This window comes from Lynx canadensis, chromosome E2 (assembly GCF_007474595.2).
Source record: "Lynx canadensis isolate LIC74 chromosome E2, mLynCan4.pri.v2, whole genome shotgun sequence".
Classification (NCBI taxonomy): Eukaryota; Metazoa; Chordata; class Mammalia; order Carnivora; family Felidae; genus Lynx; species Lynx canadensis.
Window position 1 is genome coordinate 7,584,816 of NC_044317.1, and position 19,030 is coordinate 7,603,845.

General features: G+C 47.0%; 1 protein-coding gene across 1 annotated transcript in view; it reads left to right on the forward strand.

Annotated features, from left to right (window-relative positions):
* The window catches only part of CDYL2 (chromodomain Y like 2), a 170,792-nt gene that overhangs the window by 129,047 nt on the left and 22,715 nt on the right, over window positions 1-19,030 (forward strand). Inside the window, exon 3 of the mRNA XM_030298569.1 lies at window positions 13,870-14,087. Within this exon, the coding sequence (XP_030154429.1) occupies window positions 13,870-14,087 (218 nt within the window). The remainder of the gene's footprint in view (window positions 1-13,869; window positions 14,088-19,030) is intronic.

Genomic DNA, 19,030 nt, shown 5'->3' on the forward strand with positions numbered 1-19,030 from the left:
GTGGTCCCAGCCCTCCCTTCTCTCTCTGGAACTGCTGACGGAGACTGGAGCAGTGGGAAGGATGGGCAGGAAGGGCCATGCCCAGGCTTGCATCTTCCTGTGAGGCCAGCAGCACCATCCCTACCCTGCTCTCCAGCCTTTGGTGCCCAGTCTCTCCTTCCATCAGGGGACAGAAACTTCTATAGGACTTCCATTGTATGTGTAGCACTTACTCAGTTATCCACTCGTTCACTGGTTTAGCAATGACTGAGGCACTTCTGTGTGTTGGGCGCACTGGTTCTGGAGATTTAAGAGTGATTGTCTCACACTTGATGAGTTCAAGCCCCACGTCGGGCTCTGTGCTGACAGCTCAGAGCCTGGAGCTTGCTTTGGATTCTATGTCTCCCTCTCTCTCTCTGCTCTTTCTCTCTCTCTCTCTCTCTCCGCTCTCTCTCTCTCTCTCTCTCATATGTGTGTGGTGTGTGTGTGTGTGTGGTGGTGTGTATACTTACATAAAAAATAAACATAAACATAAAAATTTTTTTTAATTAAAAAAAAAAGAATGACCAACACGGCCCTTGTCCTTATGAATCTGGCTGAGAGTGAGGAGGGAGTCAGACATGTGAGAAAAGGTATGTTAGGATTCCCAAGGTGAGCAAGATAATTATGCTGCAGCATGGTTACCTGCACTGTCCAATATGGTGGCTATGGGTCACGTGTTTAGATTTCAGTGAATTGAAATTAAACAAAAATTTTAAAGTTTCAATAGCCATATGCGACTATTGACTACTGTGTTGGGCAGTGCAGATATAGAACATGTCCATCGTTGCAGGATGTTCTGTTAGACAACATAGAATGTGGGATCCCTGTCTGGTTTTGCCCATCAGTGTGTCCCAGGTGCCAGGCACGCCATAGGCACTCACTAATTACGTGCCAAATGGACGGTGGAAGGTAGAGTAAAGAAAGGCTGTAAAAAAAAAAAAAAAGAAAAGAAAAGAAAAGAAGGATGTACAAACAGCCACAAGAAGACGGGGAGCTTCCCTGGAAGAATTGCCAAGCAGGTAAGAGCAGAGCCGCGTTGAGAGGGGCGAGACCTTCAGCAGTTGGGCCTTCCAGTACAGAGAAGGGCTCCGGTGTCTCCACCTCTTCCTTCTGTGTGCCGATGGCTCCGACCGCGAATGGTGTTACTACTTTCTGTGCAAGGGAAGGAACATTCATAGCACTCACACTGCTCTCTTTTTCTGGGCGTCTCAGAAGTGAGATCTCGCTCGGCTGCGGTGAGGCAGAAGGCCTAGGTGGGATATGAGTCATCTAGGTGTGAGATCAACCTGATTTCAGAAAACAAATGTTTTTCTGCACGGGACTAATACACAGGTGTGGGAGCGTGACCAACACATTGAGCAATGAATACTGAATGCGTCCCAACGTCAGAAGCGTTAATTATGAGGTTGGCACGTAGCATGATGGGGTTGCTCTATTTGTTTGTCACTCACTCGTTTCGCCAACGAATGCTCTGCAGAGCCGTTGCTGTGTACCAGGCACTGGGCTCCGTCTTCTAGCCACAGAGGTGAGCAGCTCTCAGACTCATCCCCAAAGAGTTCAGTGGGGGCATCAGGCAAGTGTACAGATGATGATAATCCAGCAAAATGAGCTTGGCTTGGGAACAGCATCACATGACACACGACACCAGGTGTCGTGTCCAAATTTTCCTTCCTGCATTGTTGAGCAAAGACTGAGCTCTTTGGAAGAAAAGCAGAGCCAACACCAGCGGGAGGGCCCAAGACTAGTGTTAGGTTTGAGTCTTGGTGCTTGAATTAAGTGTCAAGTTTGAAATCAAGATGCTGGAGGTTAAACCCTATCCTGGAACTTCCTGATGGCACAGTGACCTTGGCTTTTGGTTTTCTCTTCTGTAAAACAGGGGTAAAATAATGCTTTACAGGGCTGTTGTTAGAATTGGATGAGGGAAGCTACGTGAATCACATAGTAAGCCCCCGACAAAATATAGGTATTGCATATGGTGAGCCATTGAGAGAAAGGATTGAGGATGAAGCTTCCTGACCCTGAAGTCTCCATTTTGGTTTGTTCTGGGCAGGTGTAGATCTCTCCTAACCCCACTGTCCATGATAACCAAAGAGCTGCCTGAGTTTCTGTGAAAGACCACGTTAAGTGTGGAAGCAGCATGGACAGTACATCCCTCAGTTGGCGGTAGCATCCTCTGTGATCTGTCTAAACTGCCCCTTCCTTCTTCCCTGTCCAGAGGAAGCCTGGTGCTCTTTTGTGCCTGAGGTTTGACATGGTCTTGGTGTGGAAATTGGGCAAAGACCCTGAGTCCTGCCTGGCCTGGCTATGTTTCTTGAAAACCGATCCTATATGGTACAAGTCTCCTGTGGTCCATCCCTCATCCGTCCAGTCCTCTGTGGCCCCCTCCAGCCCTTTGCCTCTGCCTTCCCCCGTCCCAGGGCAGGTTCTGTGTTTTTCTGTTTTTCTTTCTGTGTCTTGCAAACTGTAGGGCATTTCCTGACACATCTTTCTTTCCTCCTGCACATTGACAACCGCATGCCATTTCTTGGTACTTTCAGAGTCGTTCCTCCGTTTCTCGGTTGATTGGCCAGGTTTCCTTCTCCCTGTAGCTGAGCTAAGATGACCTTTTCTGGCTTGAAGGGTCCCTCCCTAGGGAATCCTTCACACACCCGGATTCTTTCATCTTTTATTTCATCTGATTATCCATATCTTTTAATATATTAATCTAATCTTCTCTCAGATTAATGTGATTACTAATATATATTTGGTTTTTTTCTTTTATTTTGCTCAACTGTGAAGTTTTTTTCAAACAAATATGATGTCCTCCTATTGAATATAGCAAGGAGGACACTACTTGGCTTTAAATTCTCATTGGACATCTTGTTTTTGTTTTGTGCACCCTATGTTGTTAAACACCAAAGATTATGTTTATTATTTTTATAGCCAGTCATCACATTTATTGAAATTTTTTAAGGCTAACTTTGTTTCTTGTGTCCTATGTCTCCCTTTGAATTAACTGTTTTATATGGTGAAGTTTCTCTTTATAGTTCCTCCAGACTCTGATATATAAATGCTGTTAGCAGTGGGATATCTGAAAATGCCCATTTACTCAGGCCTTTAACTGTTGTTTTAGCTGGGTATAAAGTTCTTGGTTGACATTGTATTCTTAGCATTCCGTTGGTAAAGTTCCTTTTTCTTTCCAGGCTAGTGTTATCGCTGTTGCTATCAGTCTGTCAACCCTTTTTGATAATGTGAGTTTTTTTCCTCTAGGCTGCATTTTAAGATCTTTACCCATGACATTCTGCAGTTTCATTATCATTTGTCTCTTTATCTTGCTTAATAACCAGAGTGCTCTTTCAAACTAAGAACTTGAATTCTTTTTAAAGTTCTAGAAAACACTCAGCTATTGTCTCTTCAAATACTCTTTTTCTTAAATGTTTATTTATTTTGAGAGCGAGAGAGAGTATACGCATGAGTGGTGGGGGGTGGCAGAGAGAGAGGGAGAGATAGAATCTAACGCAGGCTGCAGGCTACACACTTAGCGCAGAGCCCAGCATGGAACTTGATCTCACAATCGTGAGATCATGACCTGAGCTGAAATCAAGAGTTGGATGCTTAACCGACTGAGCCACTCAGGTGCTCCTCAAATACTCTTTTCTTACAGTTACCCCATGTATGGAATTTTAGTTTGATTCTTACTTGCAGGATATTTGTTTTTAAATGTGTATTTAACTTTTTGTTTTAAAGTAATTTGAAGCTTACAAGGGCGGCTGGGTGGCTCAATCATTTGAGCATCAGACTCTTGATTTTGGCTCAGGTCATGATCCCTGAGTCGTGGGATCGAGCCCCTCATTGGGCTCTGTGCTGGGTGTGGAGCCTGCTTAAGAGACTCTCTCCCCCTCCCTTTACCCCTCCCTACAACTTGCATGCTTTGTCTCTCTCTCTCTCTCTCTCTCTCTCTCTTAAATAAATAAATAAATAAATAAATAAATAAATAAATAAAGTAATAAAGTAATAAAGTAATAAAGTAATGAAGTAATTTAAAGTTTATAGAAAGCATTGTAAAGAAGCTCTTTTCAATTCATCAGGCTTTTATTTTTAAAAAAAAATGTTTTAATGTTTATTTATTTCTGAGACAGAGAGAGACAGAGCATGAGTGGGGGAGTGGCAGAGAGAGAGGGAGACACAGAATCTGAAGTAGGCTCCAGGCTCTGAGCTTGTCAGCACAGAGCCCGACGCGGGGCTCGAACTCACAAGCCGTGAGATCGTGACCTGAGCTGAAGTCAGTCACTCAACCGACTGAGCCACCCAGGCGCCCCTCAGTTCATCAGGTTTTTTAATATTTTACCATGTTTTCCCTCTCTTGGTACCTATGTTTATGTACATATATGTATATGTTTAGATATAGACTCACATACATGTTATGATAAATGATTATACAAATTTTATATAGATTATTGTTCTTTTTCTGAACTATTTGAGTATGGATTACATACATCATGCCCCCCATAGTAATCTTTTTTTCTTTAAAAAAATTTTGTTTATGTTTATTTATTTTTGAGAGACAGAGAGAGACAGAGCATGAGTAGGGGAGGGGCAGAGAGAGACACACACACACAGAATCCGAAGCAGGCTCCAGGCTCTGAGCTGTCGGCACAGAGCCCTACATGGGGCCCGAACTCACAAGCCGTGAGATTCTGACCTGAGCTGAAGTTGGACGCCCAAACGACTGAGCCGCCCAGGTGCCCCAGTATGGGTATTTTCTAGGAAAAAGGATATTCTCTTAAGTCAACACGGTACAGTTGTGAATTTCAGAAATTTTTTTTTTTTTTTTTAATTTTTTTTTTTTTATTTTTTTTTTTAAATTTTTTTTTTTTTAATGTTTTTTTTTTTTTTGGATAGAGAGAGACAGAGCATGAACGGGGGAGGGGCAGAGAGAGAGAGGGAGACACAGCATCGGAAACAGGCTCCAGGCTCCGAGCCGTCAGCCCAGAGCCCGACGCGGGGCTCGAACTCCCGGACCGCGAGATCGTGACCCGGCTGAAGTCGGACGCCTAACCGACTGCGCCACCCAGGCGCCCCAAGAAATTTAACATCGATACAATACTTTAATCTGTGATCCACATTCCAAGTTTTCCTGTTATTCCCCAAGTTTCTTGCATTCTAATCCCACTGAATTCTTCCTCGCCTTCCCCCATTTCGTATTCCTTTGACCCTTGTTGCGTCGAGAGAACGCCGTCTGTCCACAACATCACGCGTTTACTTGTTTGCTCAACCCTAGACTGCCTATAAAATAGGAGGTGGAACTGATCCACCCTTGCCACTGTGCAAACCAACACACTAAGGAGAGTTCAAGGTCTGTTTGTATATAAGTCGTAATATTGCATTCAGAAGTCATTCATATCGGCTCTCTATTCTCCCCCTGTGTACCTATGTTATTCATTTGAAATATGATTAAATTCCTTTCTTTTGATTTATGTTCAGTTTCTTTTTCTTCATCCTTATTGATTTTGTTTTCTTGACGCGCTTCAATATATTTCTGGGACTTAAAAAGACACACTCAGAGAAGTGTCAGCCCTCCTTCACCCCTTCTTCTCTTCTCTCTGCCAACCACTTGTGCTTGGGTAACCAGTTTCATTGTCTCCTGGTTTATTCCTCCTGTATTTCTTTTTGAAAAAAAAAAATCAGATTTATCCATTTCCCCTTTCTTCTCCTTTTTAAAGTTTATTTGTTTATTTTGAGAGAACATGAGCACAGGAGGGGCAGAGAGAGAGAGTGGGAGAGAGAGAACCCCAAGCTGGCTCCACACTGTCATTGCAGAGCCGACAGGGGGTTTGAACTCATGAACTGTGAGATCATGGTCTAAGCCGAAGTCAAGAGTCAGACACTCAAATGAGTGAGCCACCCTGGCCCCCCTCCCCTTTTTTCTTACACTAAAGGTAAAGTACTTTTGTACCTTGTCTTTCTCCATGTGAAGATTTATTTTGGAAACTATGTCCTATTAGTTCATGGAGAAAGAGCTCGTTCGGTTTTTTTTTTGTTTACAGCTGCGTAGTATTCCATTGTGTGGATGCACCCTAGTTTACTTCTCCAATCTCTGCTTGGATATTATTTAGATAGTTTCCAACATTTTGAAATTGCAAATAGTGCTGTAAGGAGTCACCTTAAACATATATTTTTGTGTTGTTAGAGGTGTATGTTCGTGTCACATTTCTAGAATTGGATTGGTGGGTTGAGAGTAAGCGCATAAATAGTTTTGTCATGTGTTGCCAAATTCCCTCCTATCACTGTTGTGCCATTTTGCCTCCTACCCACAATTAAGAGAGTGCCCAACTCCTCACATCCTCTCTGGCAGAATGTGGTGTTAGGATTTTGAACTTTTGCCAAGCAGGTGGGTGAGAAATGGCATCTCCATATAGTTTTAATTTTTACTCCATTAGTACGGGTTTTAATTTGCATTATTAAAGGAAGTTGAGGTCTTGTGTTTAAGGGCCATTTTCATGTAACATTTGTGAATCCCCGCCCATATCTTCTGTCTTTACTAAAGGAGGAATTTGAGGGCTTCTGTCTCCAGCCTGTGAAACTTCTTATGGAGGGGGGGCACGTGGGTGACTCCGTTGGTTAAGCAACCTGCTGTTGATTTCAGCTCAGGTCATGATCTCACCGTTCTTGAGTTCAAGCCCTGCATCAGGCTCCGTGCTGGCAGTGTGTGGAGCCTGCTTGGGATTCTCTGTTTCCCTCTCTGTCTCTCTCTGCCCCTCTGCATGCTCTCTCTCTTGCTCTCAAAAATAAATAAATAAGGGGCACCTGGGTGGCTCAGTCAGTTAAGTGGCCGACTTCGGCTCAGGTCATGATCTTGCGGTCCGTGAGTTCGAGCCCCGTGTCGGGCTCTGTGCTGACAGCTCAGAGCCTGGAGCCTGTTTCAGATTCTGTGTTTCCCTCTCTCTGACCCTCCCCCGTTCATGCTCTGTCTCTCTCTGTCTCAAAAATAAATAAACGTTAAAAATAAATAAATAAATAAATAAATAAATAAATAAATAAAAATTTAAAAAATAAATAGGGGCACTTGGGTGGCTTAGTCGATTAAGTGTCCCACTCTGGATTTCAGTTCAGGTCATGATCTCATGGTTTATGACTTCGAGCCCCATGTCAGGCTCTGTGCTAAAAGTGTAGAGCCTGCTTGGGTTTCTCTCTGTCTCTCTCTCTCTCCCTCCCCTTCTCTCCGGCTCTCTTTCAAAAATAAACTTAAAATTTTTTTTTTAATTTAAAAACTACGTAAATAAAACTTCTTACAGCGTGGAATCTTAGCTTTCTATCTGTGGTATGGAAATACTTTTCTCCCGTTAGCTGTTTACTTTTTCATTTGTTCTTTACCTTTTTGTTTTTTCTGTCTGCTTTTGTCTGAGAATTTCTTGTTTATTGTCAATGAATGTGTTTTTGTTTTTGTTTTTTTTTTCCTTGCACCTGTCACTTTGAATATTTGAGGCATTCCTGTTTTAAAGTCCTTGTCACATCATTCCTTGATACTCATTTCATCTTCTTCGGAGCAATTTATGTCACAAGCGTTGATATTGTTGGCAAGGTTTCTAAGCATGTCTTCAGGTTTGGGGATTCTGGTGAATGGGCTCGTTCCAAGAGGGGGGTTTTTGTTTTGTTTTTCTTTGCTTTCTCTCCCCCTGCACCCCTGTAACAGTTGGTGTTTGCCTCTACCTGGCCCAGAGCTGCCGACAGAGCCGTGGTCGTGGACGTGGTCGTGTTGCTGCTGTTCTGCCTTCACGGAGGGGACCTCATGCCACCCCCTGGCATCCGGCCGTGGGCCTGGGTCCCCTCTCCCGTCTCGCGTGGGACCCTGGTGTGTGCCGTCCTCGAGTGTGCTTCCTGCCCGGCGCTCCCGGCCCCACGTAGTGCTTTGTGTTGACATTCTGCCTGTCACGCACAGAGATGATTATCTTGTTTGTGAGTCCAGTATTTATCTGCCACTTCCGCGTGCTTGGAGCAGAGGGGCTGTGTCAGGGCGTGATTTTATGGAAACTTCTTCACGTCAAATACTCCTTTGTGCTTAGTCTGAAGGAAGGAATGTGGGAAGGTTTGAAGGGAAAAGAAGGAAGGAAACTGTCCTATGTCCCAGGAATGCAGCTGACATCACTTCCTTTCATGGGCGACAGTCCCGTGAGGCAGGAATGTTTTTTCCCAGTCCACAGGGGGGAAAGGGGGCCTGGAGTGGGTGAGTGAGCCACCCAGCCTCGCAGCTCATGAGAGGGAGTGTGGGGTGTATACGCTGGCCCTTTATTGGGTTTCACCCTGACTTATGGGTTCACAGTCTGCTCTGTGCCTGGAATGCCACCTCCTGGGTTTGTGCCTTAGCCTTAGGGGCTGGGAGGACATGGCCGGGAGGACTCACCAGTTCATGCCTCTTTTTTGCAACGACTTGGGGTCCTTCCGCTAACATCTGTGACGTGCCTAGGGTGAGCCGGGCACTTGCTAACCCCATATTAGTTCTTCAGCTGAACCCAGAACAACCCGGGGCGCCTGGGTGGCTCGGTCGGTTAAGCGCCCGACTTTTGATCTAGGCTCACGTCACGATCTCACCGTCCGTGGGCTTGAGCCCCGAGTCTGCGCTCACGGCACAGAGGCTGCTCGAGATTGTCTCTCTCCCTCTCTCTGTACCCCTCCTCGGCTCACACATGTGCACCCCACCCCCCCCCCAAAAAAATAAATAAATAAACTAAAAAAAAAAAACCCAACCTCGAAAAGCAGGTACTGTGAACCTCATGTTATCATCAAGGAGACTCGTGCTCAGGAGCTCACGTGGCTTCTTAGCTTCTGGCAGGTACCAAACACAGGCTGGGGTGTCCATGCTTCGGGCATGTTGTGTTTCCCCCGGTGTCTTGCTGGTCCGCCTGCCAGGCTTGGGAAGTGTGATGCCCCTGAAGGGGAGACGCTTTGAGGGCAGAGTCCGAGGGGCTCTGGGGCGCAACTGTCCTCTGCATCTCCGAAAATGCAGGGCCATGTCAGCCACTCAGGTTCCATGTGAATTCAGGCCCTGGGGGGGGGGGGGCGGGGGGCTCTTCTCCTTGTTTTGGCCCAGAGATGGTGCACCTTCCAAGTCACCAACAGAGGTCTGAGCCCAGGGTCCTGACAGAGGATAAACAGGTCTGTTTTCTTCAGAACGTTTTATAGTTTATTTGGTCAGATGGTCTTTTGGGGGTTGGTTTTTCCTGTGCAGACGGCCATGCAGAGAGGCCATGGGCGTTGAATTCAGAGGCCCCTGCCCCTATTAGTTTCCATCTTGTCTCCTGTATTTTCCCATCTGTCACTATTTTATTTAGGTAATAGTTTGCTGGTTTCCTTTTCATCTCCTGGACACGAAGCAAAGTCTGTGAGGTCAGGGTGAATAAATACAATGAGGGAGAGCTGGGCTCCAGTCCTGGCTCTACCATGTAAAAGTTTTGTGGCTTCCTGCAAAGTTACTCACTTTTCCTTACCTGCAAAACGGACACAGAATGGCACTTTACCTAGGACTGCTGAGAAATTCGTAGACCTCACATAGAGCTGCTCACAAAAGGTAAACCCCATCTCCTCCTCTCTAATAGAATTGTAAATTAGCGCCTTGACCTGGTTGGGGGACAGGAGGACTCGGGTCAAACCTCTCCCAGCTCTGGAAGGCGCTGACATGCAAGGGCCCCGGAGCTTCTGACTTGTCACCGGCGGGAACCAGTGTCCTCTGAGAGCCGCTTCTGCGACGTGCTAACATCCGCCAGCAGGGCCGTGGCACGGACCCTGTGCCCGTGGCACACGATCTGCCTGGGCTCTACAGAAACCAGGGCCAGCTCCAATTAGGAAGCTCTGGTGGGGAGCTGAAGATTTTGAGGTTAACCCTGAAGAAACAGCTCCCTCTACACCCGCCTTTTAATTAAATGCTCACGTTTACTTTCCGGAGTTCATGGAGTCGTTTCACCTGCATCGCGGGGCTTGACGAAGCCCGGTTGCCTTGAGTAACAGAAAAGTACAAAAGGAGGAGGCTTCAAGGAAGCTGTGGGACAACACGGGCCTGCTGCTTCTGTGCCCCTTTGTGGCTGATCGCTCACCTCGATAGGGACCCAGCAGGCGGAAGGAGGGGTCCAGGGAACCATTTCTGCTCCCTGCCTTGGCCTTGGTTCTTGAGATCCCGAGACCCACCCAAGTAAGGATGTGAGTCCATCCATAGGGTGACCCAAGACTCCAGGGGCCAAGGAACAATTCCTGTAGACTTCTTGGTGCACAGGTAGTAGGCTGTGCTGTGCTGTGTGTGCCAGCATCGTGCCCTTAAGACCCTTGCAGTATTGTTGGAGAGACAGGGTTCATGCAGAAAATATTACCGGAATACTTTGGTGCTGAGCAGGGTGATAATGACTATAAAGCAAGTAAGAGCCACCATCTATTCATTGCTTATTATATACCGGGTCCTTTAAATATATTCTCTCTTTTTTAAAAAAAATTTATTTATTTTATTAAAACAGTTTTTTAAAGTTTATTTATTTATTTTGACAGAGACAGAGACAGCGTGAGTGGGGGAAGGGGCAGAGAGAGAGGGAAAGAGAGAGAATCCCAAGCAGGCTTGAACTCAGGAAACTGTCAGATCATGACCTGGACCAAAACCAAGAGTCGAATGCTTAACCGACTGAGCCACCCAGGCGCCCCAGATATGTTCTCTCTTGTAATACTCATAACCTGCTCTTGGAGGGTCAGCAAAAGGCATGTTCGCTCTGTCCATGCAGTCGTTTTCTGAGGGTGGGGGCCAGCTTCCGGTCGCGTTCCAGCATCCCTGCCAAAAAAGGTTCCAACAATGGTCCGCACGTAATAAGTCCCTCTGTGTGTCTCCTTGTGCCCCTCCTCCTACACCACGGCAGCCCATCCTACGTGGGTCAGTCACCCACCACCCCGGGCAGAAATGGTGACACTCCGCACGATTTTCAGACCTTCGCCAGCGTTCAAGCATGGGGCTCGCTCGACATGAGGGAGGCGCCTGGTGATGGACGACCCCCTGGGTTGTCTGGACCCTGGTTTTCAAAGCCTGGATGTTGAAGCAGTGGTGGCAGTTTGGGATGGGCCCAGCAGGTGGATTTTTAACAGTTCTTCAGGTGTTCCTGATGTATGTTTAAGCGTAAGAGCCACTGGCCCGGGTTCTCAAACCTGCCTGCCTATCAGAATTGCCTGAGAACTGTTTTGTGGGGTTTTGTAAATTTTTTGTTACTAACATAATTTTAAAATAAAGGAAAACTTTTAAAACCGCTTTAGATTTACAGAGATATTGGGACGATAATACAGAGAGTTCGTCTACACACCACACTCTGCTTCCTCCCAACGTCTTACATTAGTGACGCATTTGCTACAGTGACGAACCAGTAACAGTGCATTGTTATCAACCGAAGTCCATGCTTTATTCGGCTTCCCGCAGTTGTTGCTTAACATCTGTTCCAGAAACCCTTCTTGGGATTGTCGTGTTTCCTTAGGTTCCTCCGGGCTGTGACAGTTTCTCCGACATTCCTGGTTTTTGATGACCTTGACAGTTTTGAAGCATACTGATTCAGTATTCTGTACAGTGCCCCTCAATTTGGATTTGTGCGATCTTTTACTCCTGCCTAGACCGGAGTCGTGGGTTTGGGGGAGGAAGACCGCACACGTCGTGAGGGCACACGCCGTCGCCGTTAACTCATCGCGGTTGATGTTGGTCTTTGTCACCTGGTGGTGGGGGACACTTTGACTTCTCCATCTGCCCCAGTCAGGTGTCCCCACTGTCCAGCTACTGCTCCCGGCCCCAAACTTTCCACACTGTGCCGTGTGGAAGGAAGTCACGGGGCACAACCCGCGCCTATAGAGTGGGCACTCAGGCTCCACCTCCCTGTGGGCAGAGAGTCTCCGTAAACTGTTGGGAATTCTTGTGCCTGGGAGACTCGCCTCTTCTCTCCCATTTGTTTATTAATTTAATGATTTACTAACGACATTATGGACTCCTGGATATTGATTTTGTGCTTCTGGTTAGAATGCAAATACTCCTTTGTTGTGTGGCTCAAGTTGGTGCATCGTTGGCCGCTGGGAGCTCTTTGGATCGGCTCCCCACGTGCCTCATCGTTGGGGAGGTTATTTTTTCATTTTTTATTTTATTTTTTGCTACTTCATTCCTTTTCAGCCACTACAAGCTTATCTCATGTGTTTCCTGCCCCAGGCCTGGAGTCAGCCATTTCTCCAGGGAGTCCTGGTTCCTTTTGTTGAGAATTGCATCAGAGACCACCATCTGGGCCCTAGGTGTGCCCACTGCTGTTGGGATGTCACTGGTTCCGGGCCCTCTCCGCTGACAGAGCAAGGACATACACGCACGTCTACTAACCTTTGTACGCACACATACCTGTAACTATCAATGTAACTGTCTATACCAGTATTGAGCTAAGCGTGATGCCTTCCACTCTGAATCCACTATCCCATGGATTGTTCTAGACCCCGCCCCTCATCTATCTATAACCTTATACTCCAGGCGGTCGGACGTGTGGATCCTACCATCTGCCATCCATTTACTGAATTGTCCAGTTCCAGCATGCCTGGGTAACGGTATCAGAATTCTGAACACTCCTCCACCTCCTTAGGAATCGGCTTTGCCAACTACAGTACAGCATTTCTCTAGCAGGCTGTTTTGCTTTTAGTTTTTACAGACTCCAGTCATTCCTAGAGTTTCTGAGGTGCTGAGGCACTCCTGCCCCCTTCAGTGAGATTGTTTCTTTTCTTTCTTTTTTTTTAATGTTTAGTTTTGAGAGAGAGAGACACAGAGAGAGACAGAGACAGAGCATGAGTGGGGGAGGAGCATAGAGAGAGAGGGAGGCACAGAATCCGAAGCAGGCTCCAGGCTCTGAGCTGTCAGCACAGAGCCCGATGCAGGGCTTGAACCCACGGACCGCGAGATCATGACCTGAGCCAAAGTCGGATGCCCAACCAACTGAGCCACCCAGGCGCCCCGAGGTTGTTTCTTTCATGCATTTGTCATACAGTCAGATTCTTTGATCACATTTCTGTATTCCCTCCTTGGATCCCGCCAGTCTCGTAAACGTATTTATTTTAAATGCATACTTTAAGCCTAACTGTCTGTGCTGCAAAGTTCTTTGGGTTTTGACAGATGCTTAATGTCCCGCATTCACCATCAGGGTATCCTAGAGAATAGCTTCCCCACCCTCAGAAATCCCCTGTGTTTCATTGTTCCACCTGCTCTGATTCCACCTGATCCTGGTAACCACACATCTCTTGCCTGATTCTCTGCTTTTGCCTTTTCTAGAATGTCATGTAATTGGAATCATGCAATGCACAACCCTTCTCACTGGCCTTTTGCATTCTGTGTTTAAGATTCATTTGTGTATTTTCATGGCTTGGTAACTAATTTTCTTTTCATTGCTGAGTAATATTCCCTTATACAAACGTGCCGTTTTGTTTATCCATTCACCTAGTTAAAAGACAGATTGGTTGCTTCCAGTGTTTGGTAATTACGAATAAAACTGCAGGGTGTTTTTTTTTTTGTTTTTTTTTTTTGGTTTGTTTGTTTTGTTTTTCAGCCATCAGATTTCAAAGTAGAGGGTTCCTTGTTGCCGAAGGCCTCGGAACAGAAGCTGAGGCTCACAGGCTATCAAAGATCATATCAGGCCCTCCACAGAGCTCTCTCTCTTAGTTCAAACTTGGAGCTGTGGCAGTTAAGCCCTGGGCCATTCTCCACCCAAGGACAGAGGAGGGTGAATGGGGGGGTCCCAGCCACCTCCAACCCTTTCTGTGAGAATCTGAACGTTCTGTGATCACGCTCTGGTGTGATTGCTCCTATGTTGGTTTCTCACTTTTTTTGTCTGATTTTGGAAGGCTCTGCTCTGACCAACGGGGGATTAAACTTGCACAGCCCCGTGAAGAGGAAGCTGGAAGCAGAGAAGGACTATGTCTTTGACAAGAGGCTCAGGTACAGCGTCCGCCAGAACGAAAGCAACTGTAGGTTTCGGGACATTGTCGTGCGGAAGGAAGAGGGGTTCACACACATCCTGCTGTCCAGCCAGACCTCGGACAACAACGCGCTGACCCCTGAGGTGAGAGACAGGGGACCAGAGGGGAGGGTCAGGCTGGAGAGGGCTTCTTGTTCAGAACGGGGCTCTGGCTTCCTCTTGTGTCCCACACACAAACTTGACTGGGGGGCACAATGCGCTCATCACTTCACCTACATTACCCATTTGATCTTTGTGTTCGGGTAGTGATCCTATCCCATTTTATAGATGAAGATCTCAGCAGAGATCAGAGAGAGATTCAGAAAGAATCAGAGAGGGGCGCCTGGGTGGCTCAGTCGGTTAAGCGGCCGACTTCGGCTCAGGTCACGATCTCGCGGTATGTGAGTTCGAGCCCCGCGTCGGGCTCTGTGCTGACTGCTCAGAGCCTGGAGCCTGTTTCAGATTCTGTGTCTCCCTCTCTCTCTGACCCTCTCCCGTTCATGCTCTGTCTCTCTCTGTCTCAAAAATAAATAAACGTTGAAAAAAAAAAAAAGAATCAGAGATATTCAGAGAGAGATTCAGAAAATGAGTCAGGGTCACACAGTCAGAGGGCAGCCCCAGAATCCAAACACCATATCTTGGGCTTTGCGGCATGTCAAATTTTTTTTTGCTTTGGACAGAATTATGTTCACTCGGCTCTCTTGCTGTTTGTTTGTTTTTTTTTTTCAATTGAGATATAATCCACGTGCCATAAATTTCACCCTTTTAAAATGCACATGTTTTTTTTAGTCTGTTCACAAGGTCATGCAACCATCACCACGATCTGGTTCCAGAGCATTCCCGACACCCCCAAAGGAAACCCTCCGTCCGCCAGCATCCCCTCCCCATTCTCCCTCGCCATGTCCCCGGTGACCACAAATCTCCTTTCTGTTGCTACGGATTTGCCAATTCCAGACATTTTACATAAGTGGAATCGTATGGCGTGTGGTCCTCTGTGACTGGCTTCTTCCACTGAGCGTGAAGTCTCATCCGTGCTGTAGCGCGTGTCAGTACGTCATGACTTTGCCATGGTATGGGTGTGCCACATTTTGTCCCTTAGTCATTCCGTGATGGACATTTGTGTCGGTTCCACTTTTGGCTACTACGTTGTGACTCCTGTTGCCACGAACACTCGTGCACGGGTTTTTTTGTGTGTGTGAACATGTTTTCAGTGCTCTTGGAGATACTCCTCGTCACGGAACCACTGGGTCGTGTGGTGACTCTGGATGTAACTTTCTGAGGAACTGCCAGGCTGTTTCTCACAGAGGCTGTGCCATTTTACATTCCCACTGGCCGTGCGCGAGGGCTCTGATTTCTCTGCTTCCTCGTCAACACTTGTTATCATCTGTCCTTTTTATTATAGCCGTTCGAGTGGGTGTCGGGTAGTGTCACCGTGGTTTTGATTTGCATTTTCCTGATGACTAACGATGGTGGGCATCTTTTCGTGTGCTTATTGGCTACTTGTCTTCTTTGGAGAAATGTCTCTTCACATCCTTTGCCTATTCTTAAAACTGTTTTTAATTATTGAGTTTTAAGCCTCCTTTATCAGATGTAGGGTTTGAAAAGATGCTCTCATCCTCTGAGTTGTCTTGTTTCTTTCTTGATGGTGTCCTGGGATGTGCAATGTTTAAAATTTTGATCAAGTCCGTTTTACCTGCTTTTTTTCCACCTTACCTTCTTAATGCTAATGAGGCTTATATTTTAGGTGAACAGAATGGGGAAACAGTGCATACTTAATGCTCTTACGTAGACAACACCATTTAAGATGTTGTCTGTGGGTACTTGGGGGGAGCAATGAAGAAATAAGATGGGTAATTTTTAAGAGATTCTTGATGGTGCAAATGTGGGAAAAGATGAATCCAAGCAGCCCTCTCCAACTAGACCGACCTGGGACAGGGTGGCAGAGTGGTCAACAACAAAAACAGTGACAGTACCAGCTACCCGTGGCTCTTCATGCTCTGTGTTTGCTCTTTATCTCATTTCCTCATCCAGGAGCCTTCCGATGTAGGGTTGTTACGACCCACCCCTTACAGACAAGATGATGCAGGTTTAGAGACCTTGACAGGCTTAGGATCTTGCAGCTTAATGGAATGTAACCTTCAGGGAGCAGGACCCTTGCTACTTGCGGTCACCGTATTGTTTCTTACACTCAGACCAGTGCCTGGCCTGCGGAAGACGGCGAAGTCCACACCCCCCTTTCCCTGTCCTGCGATATCCTCCCCCCTCTGATTTCCGTAGGAGCAGCAAAGACACAGAGGCTTAACCGCATGGGTGTGTTTTGGGGTCTCTCTCTTGCACGTTCAGGAACCACCTGAGGGTTCTCTGCTGTATAGACCTCTGTCGTTTACCCTGAAGGCTGCCCTTCCCATATTTATACACATGGAAACCTTGTTATTTTAAGCTCATCATGAAATATTCACATGAGACCAATTCTTCTTGGATTTTTTTCTACTTCACTACATTTTAAAAGCATGCTTTTAAAAGGCACAGCGTTTTCCTTCCGCAAGTCGAATAAATGTGAAGTCTCCCAGTTCATTCTGTCTCTTTGGAGCAGCTTTGTGTGTTAACCGTTGCCTACTCACCACGGACGACATGTGGCATCCAGCTGATGTCAGGTGCACAGCTTCTCCGCTCCTGGGACGCGGGCTTGGTTAATTAGGGGTTCCATTCCTAATTGGTGTCTGTCAGTAACAGAACAGGAGGAAAGCGGAAAAAAATATTGATCTGGTATTTTCAGCTGTCTCAACAACCAAAGTGGATTGACTCTACAGATAAGCTGGCCAACTGGGTAAAGTAGCCCTGAAAGAAAGATCCCAGTGAAACGAACAGGCGGTGTTAGAGCAATCTAGATTTCAGAGGCTAGTAGACTAGGCTTGCATCCTGCCTCCGCCATCTCACCTTGGGAAGTTACCTTGCCTCTCTGGAGCTTCCTCATTTGTAGAAGTTATACTATATCTTGCTTGTGGGATTAGAGATCATGTCTGCAAAGAGGCTCACAGAATGCCTGGCACACAGGAAGCGTTCAATAAGTGTTCCCATCGTTGTTAAAATGAAACAGAGGTGATTTAATGGTCTCCAGCAGACCAGCCTTACTTATTCATGGAGCAGCTGGGGTGAGGCCACCCTGCATGTCATGATTGAATTTCTTTTTCTGGTTGTACGTGGGACGTTGGTCGGATTGGCCTCATGGGCAGAAATTCGTACATTACTGGGTGTGTTAACTAGATTCTGAGGCTAGAGGGTATGTTGTAATATTTCTCCTGTCTGTAATATTGCAAAGAACCAGGAAGATAATGAAAATGCCCCTTCAGGAGAGAGCCAGCAAAATAGATTGCCCAAAGTGTTGGTGATTAAAAGCTCATCTACTCCCCCTTTGGGAGACGACCCCAAGCCTTCGCTCAGCTCCCGGTTTTCTGCAGTTCTCCCAGACTCAGAGAGCCGCACCACCGCCATCCCCGGGGGCACAGTGGACACGCGGGAATCACAGCTCACACCCCTGGATCACACCCACCACGTCCATACTGCCCCCAAGGCCTGTTAGCTTTAATCCTTGAACGGCCCGCTAACATGCTTTTTTCTCCCTGTTTCCATCCTGACCAATATGTTCTGGACGGTTGCAGTAACCTGCTAACAAGTGTGCTCTTTCATATTTCCTCCCCTGCAATCGGTTCTCCGCACGGCAGGCAGAGTGATCTGCCGTGAATGCAAATCTGATCAAGGCACGCCTTCTACACACGCACGTGCACATGCACGTGTACACGTGTGCTCCTGCATTTCAGATGCATCTGTGATTTCCAGTTGCACTGATTAAGAATCAGAACGATTCCCGCGGCCTGGTGAGGCCGCTGTGTTCCGACCTGCCCAGCTCTGCGACCCTCCTCGCCTTGCACCACACAGCCTCCTTCCCTCCTCCTGCACTCCAATCAGCCTGGCTTGCTTCGTGTTCACACCTGCACCAGGGCCTTTGCACATACCTGTGCCTCCTTCCCTTCCTCCTTGCCTAGTGGCCTTACACTTCGTTCAGGTCTCAGCTCAGCCTCCACATCTGCAGGAGTGACCCCCCACCCCCACCCCTCCCCACCCAGCTCCCTGCCCAGGTTATATCCTTCTCTCACTATGCACCCCTCCCCTCTGGAACTCGTTACGGTTGTTAGTGAACATGTATTTGTGTGGTAGGTTGTTAAATGTCTGGTTCCCCCATTACACTGCAAACTTCTTGAGGAGGTAAATACTGTGCTACTCATTCGATTCAGTAAACACTAACTAGGTTTTGTTTATAAGCAGGGTTCTGGACTAGGTGTTACAAGGGTTATACAGATGAGTAGAAGACTGTTTTAGCTTTTAAGGAATTATATTAGTTATCTGTCTCTGTATAACAATTTGCCCTAAACTTAGCATCTTAAAACAACGAATATTATCTCACAGTTTCTGTGTGTCAGGAATCCTGGTGTGGCTTAGCTGGATGCCTCTGGCTCAGGGTCTGTCAAAGCCTGCAGTCAAGGTATGTTGTCTGGGGCTGCGGTCTCAGCTGAAGGCTCAGTGGAGGCGGATCCACTTGTAAGCTCACCCAAGTGCTGATGGCAGGTCTGAGGTCGTCACTGTCCAGTGACATCAGTTCCCTGTTATGTGGTTACTTCCTATGGGCTATGGATTTGCCTCTCCCTATGGCAACTCGTGACATGACACCTTGCTTCCCCAGATGAAGAGCTCCAAGAGGAGAGAGAGAAAAACAGGATAGCCAAGACAAGCTGTGCCCTTTCGTATCCCAGTCTCCTCTTGAAAGGCACATCCCATCACTCTTGCTATATTTCACGGTTGGACGTGAGTCACCGGGTCTAGTCTACCCTCAAGGGGAGGGGATGCCACAAGCATGTGACTACCATGGAGGGGATCCTTGAAGGCCATCTTCGGGGCCACCTATCGGGGATTTAAATCAAGCAGGAGGTAGGGTGAGGCCAAGATGCTCACATCCTACAAGGGGGCTTGTCACAAGTGTCTTAGGGGGGATT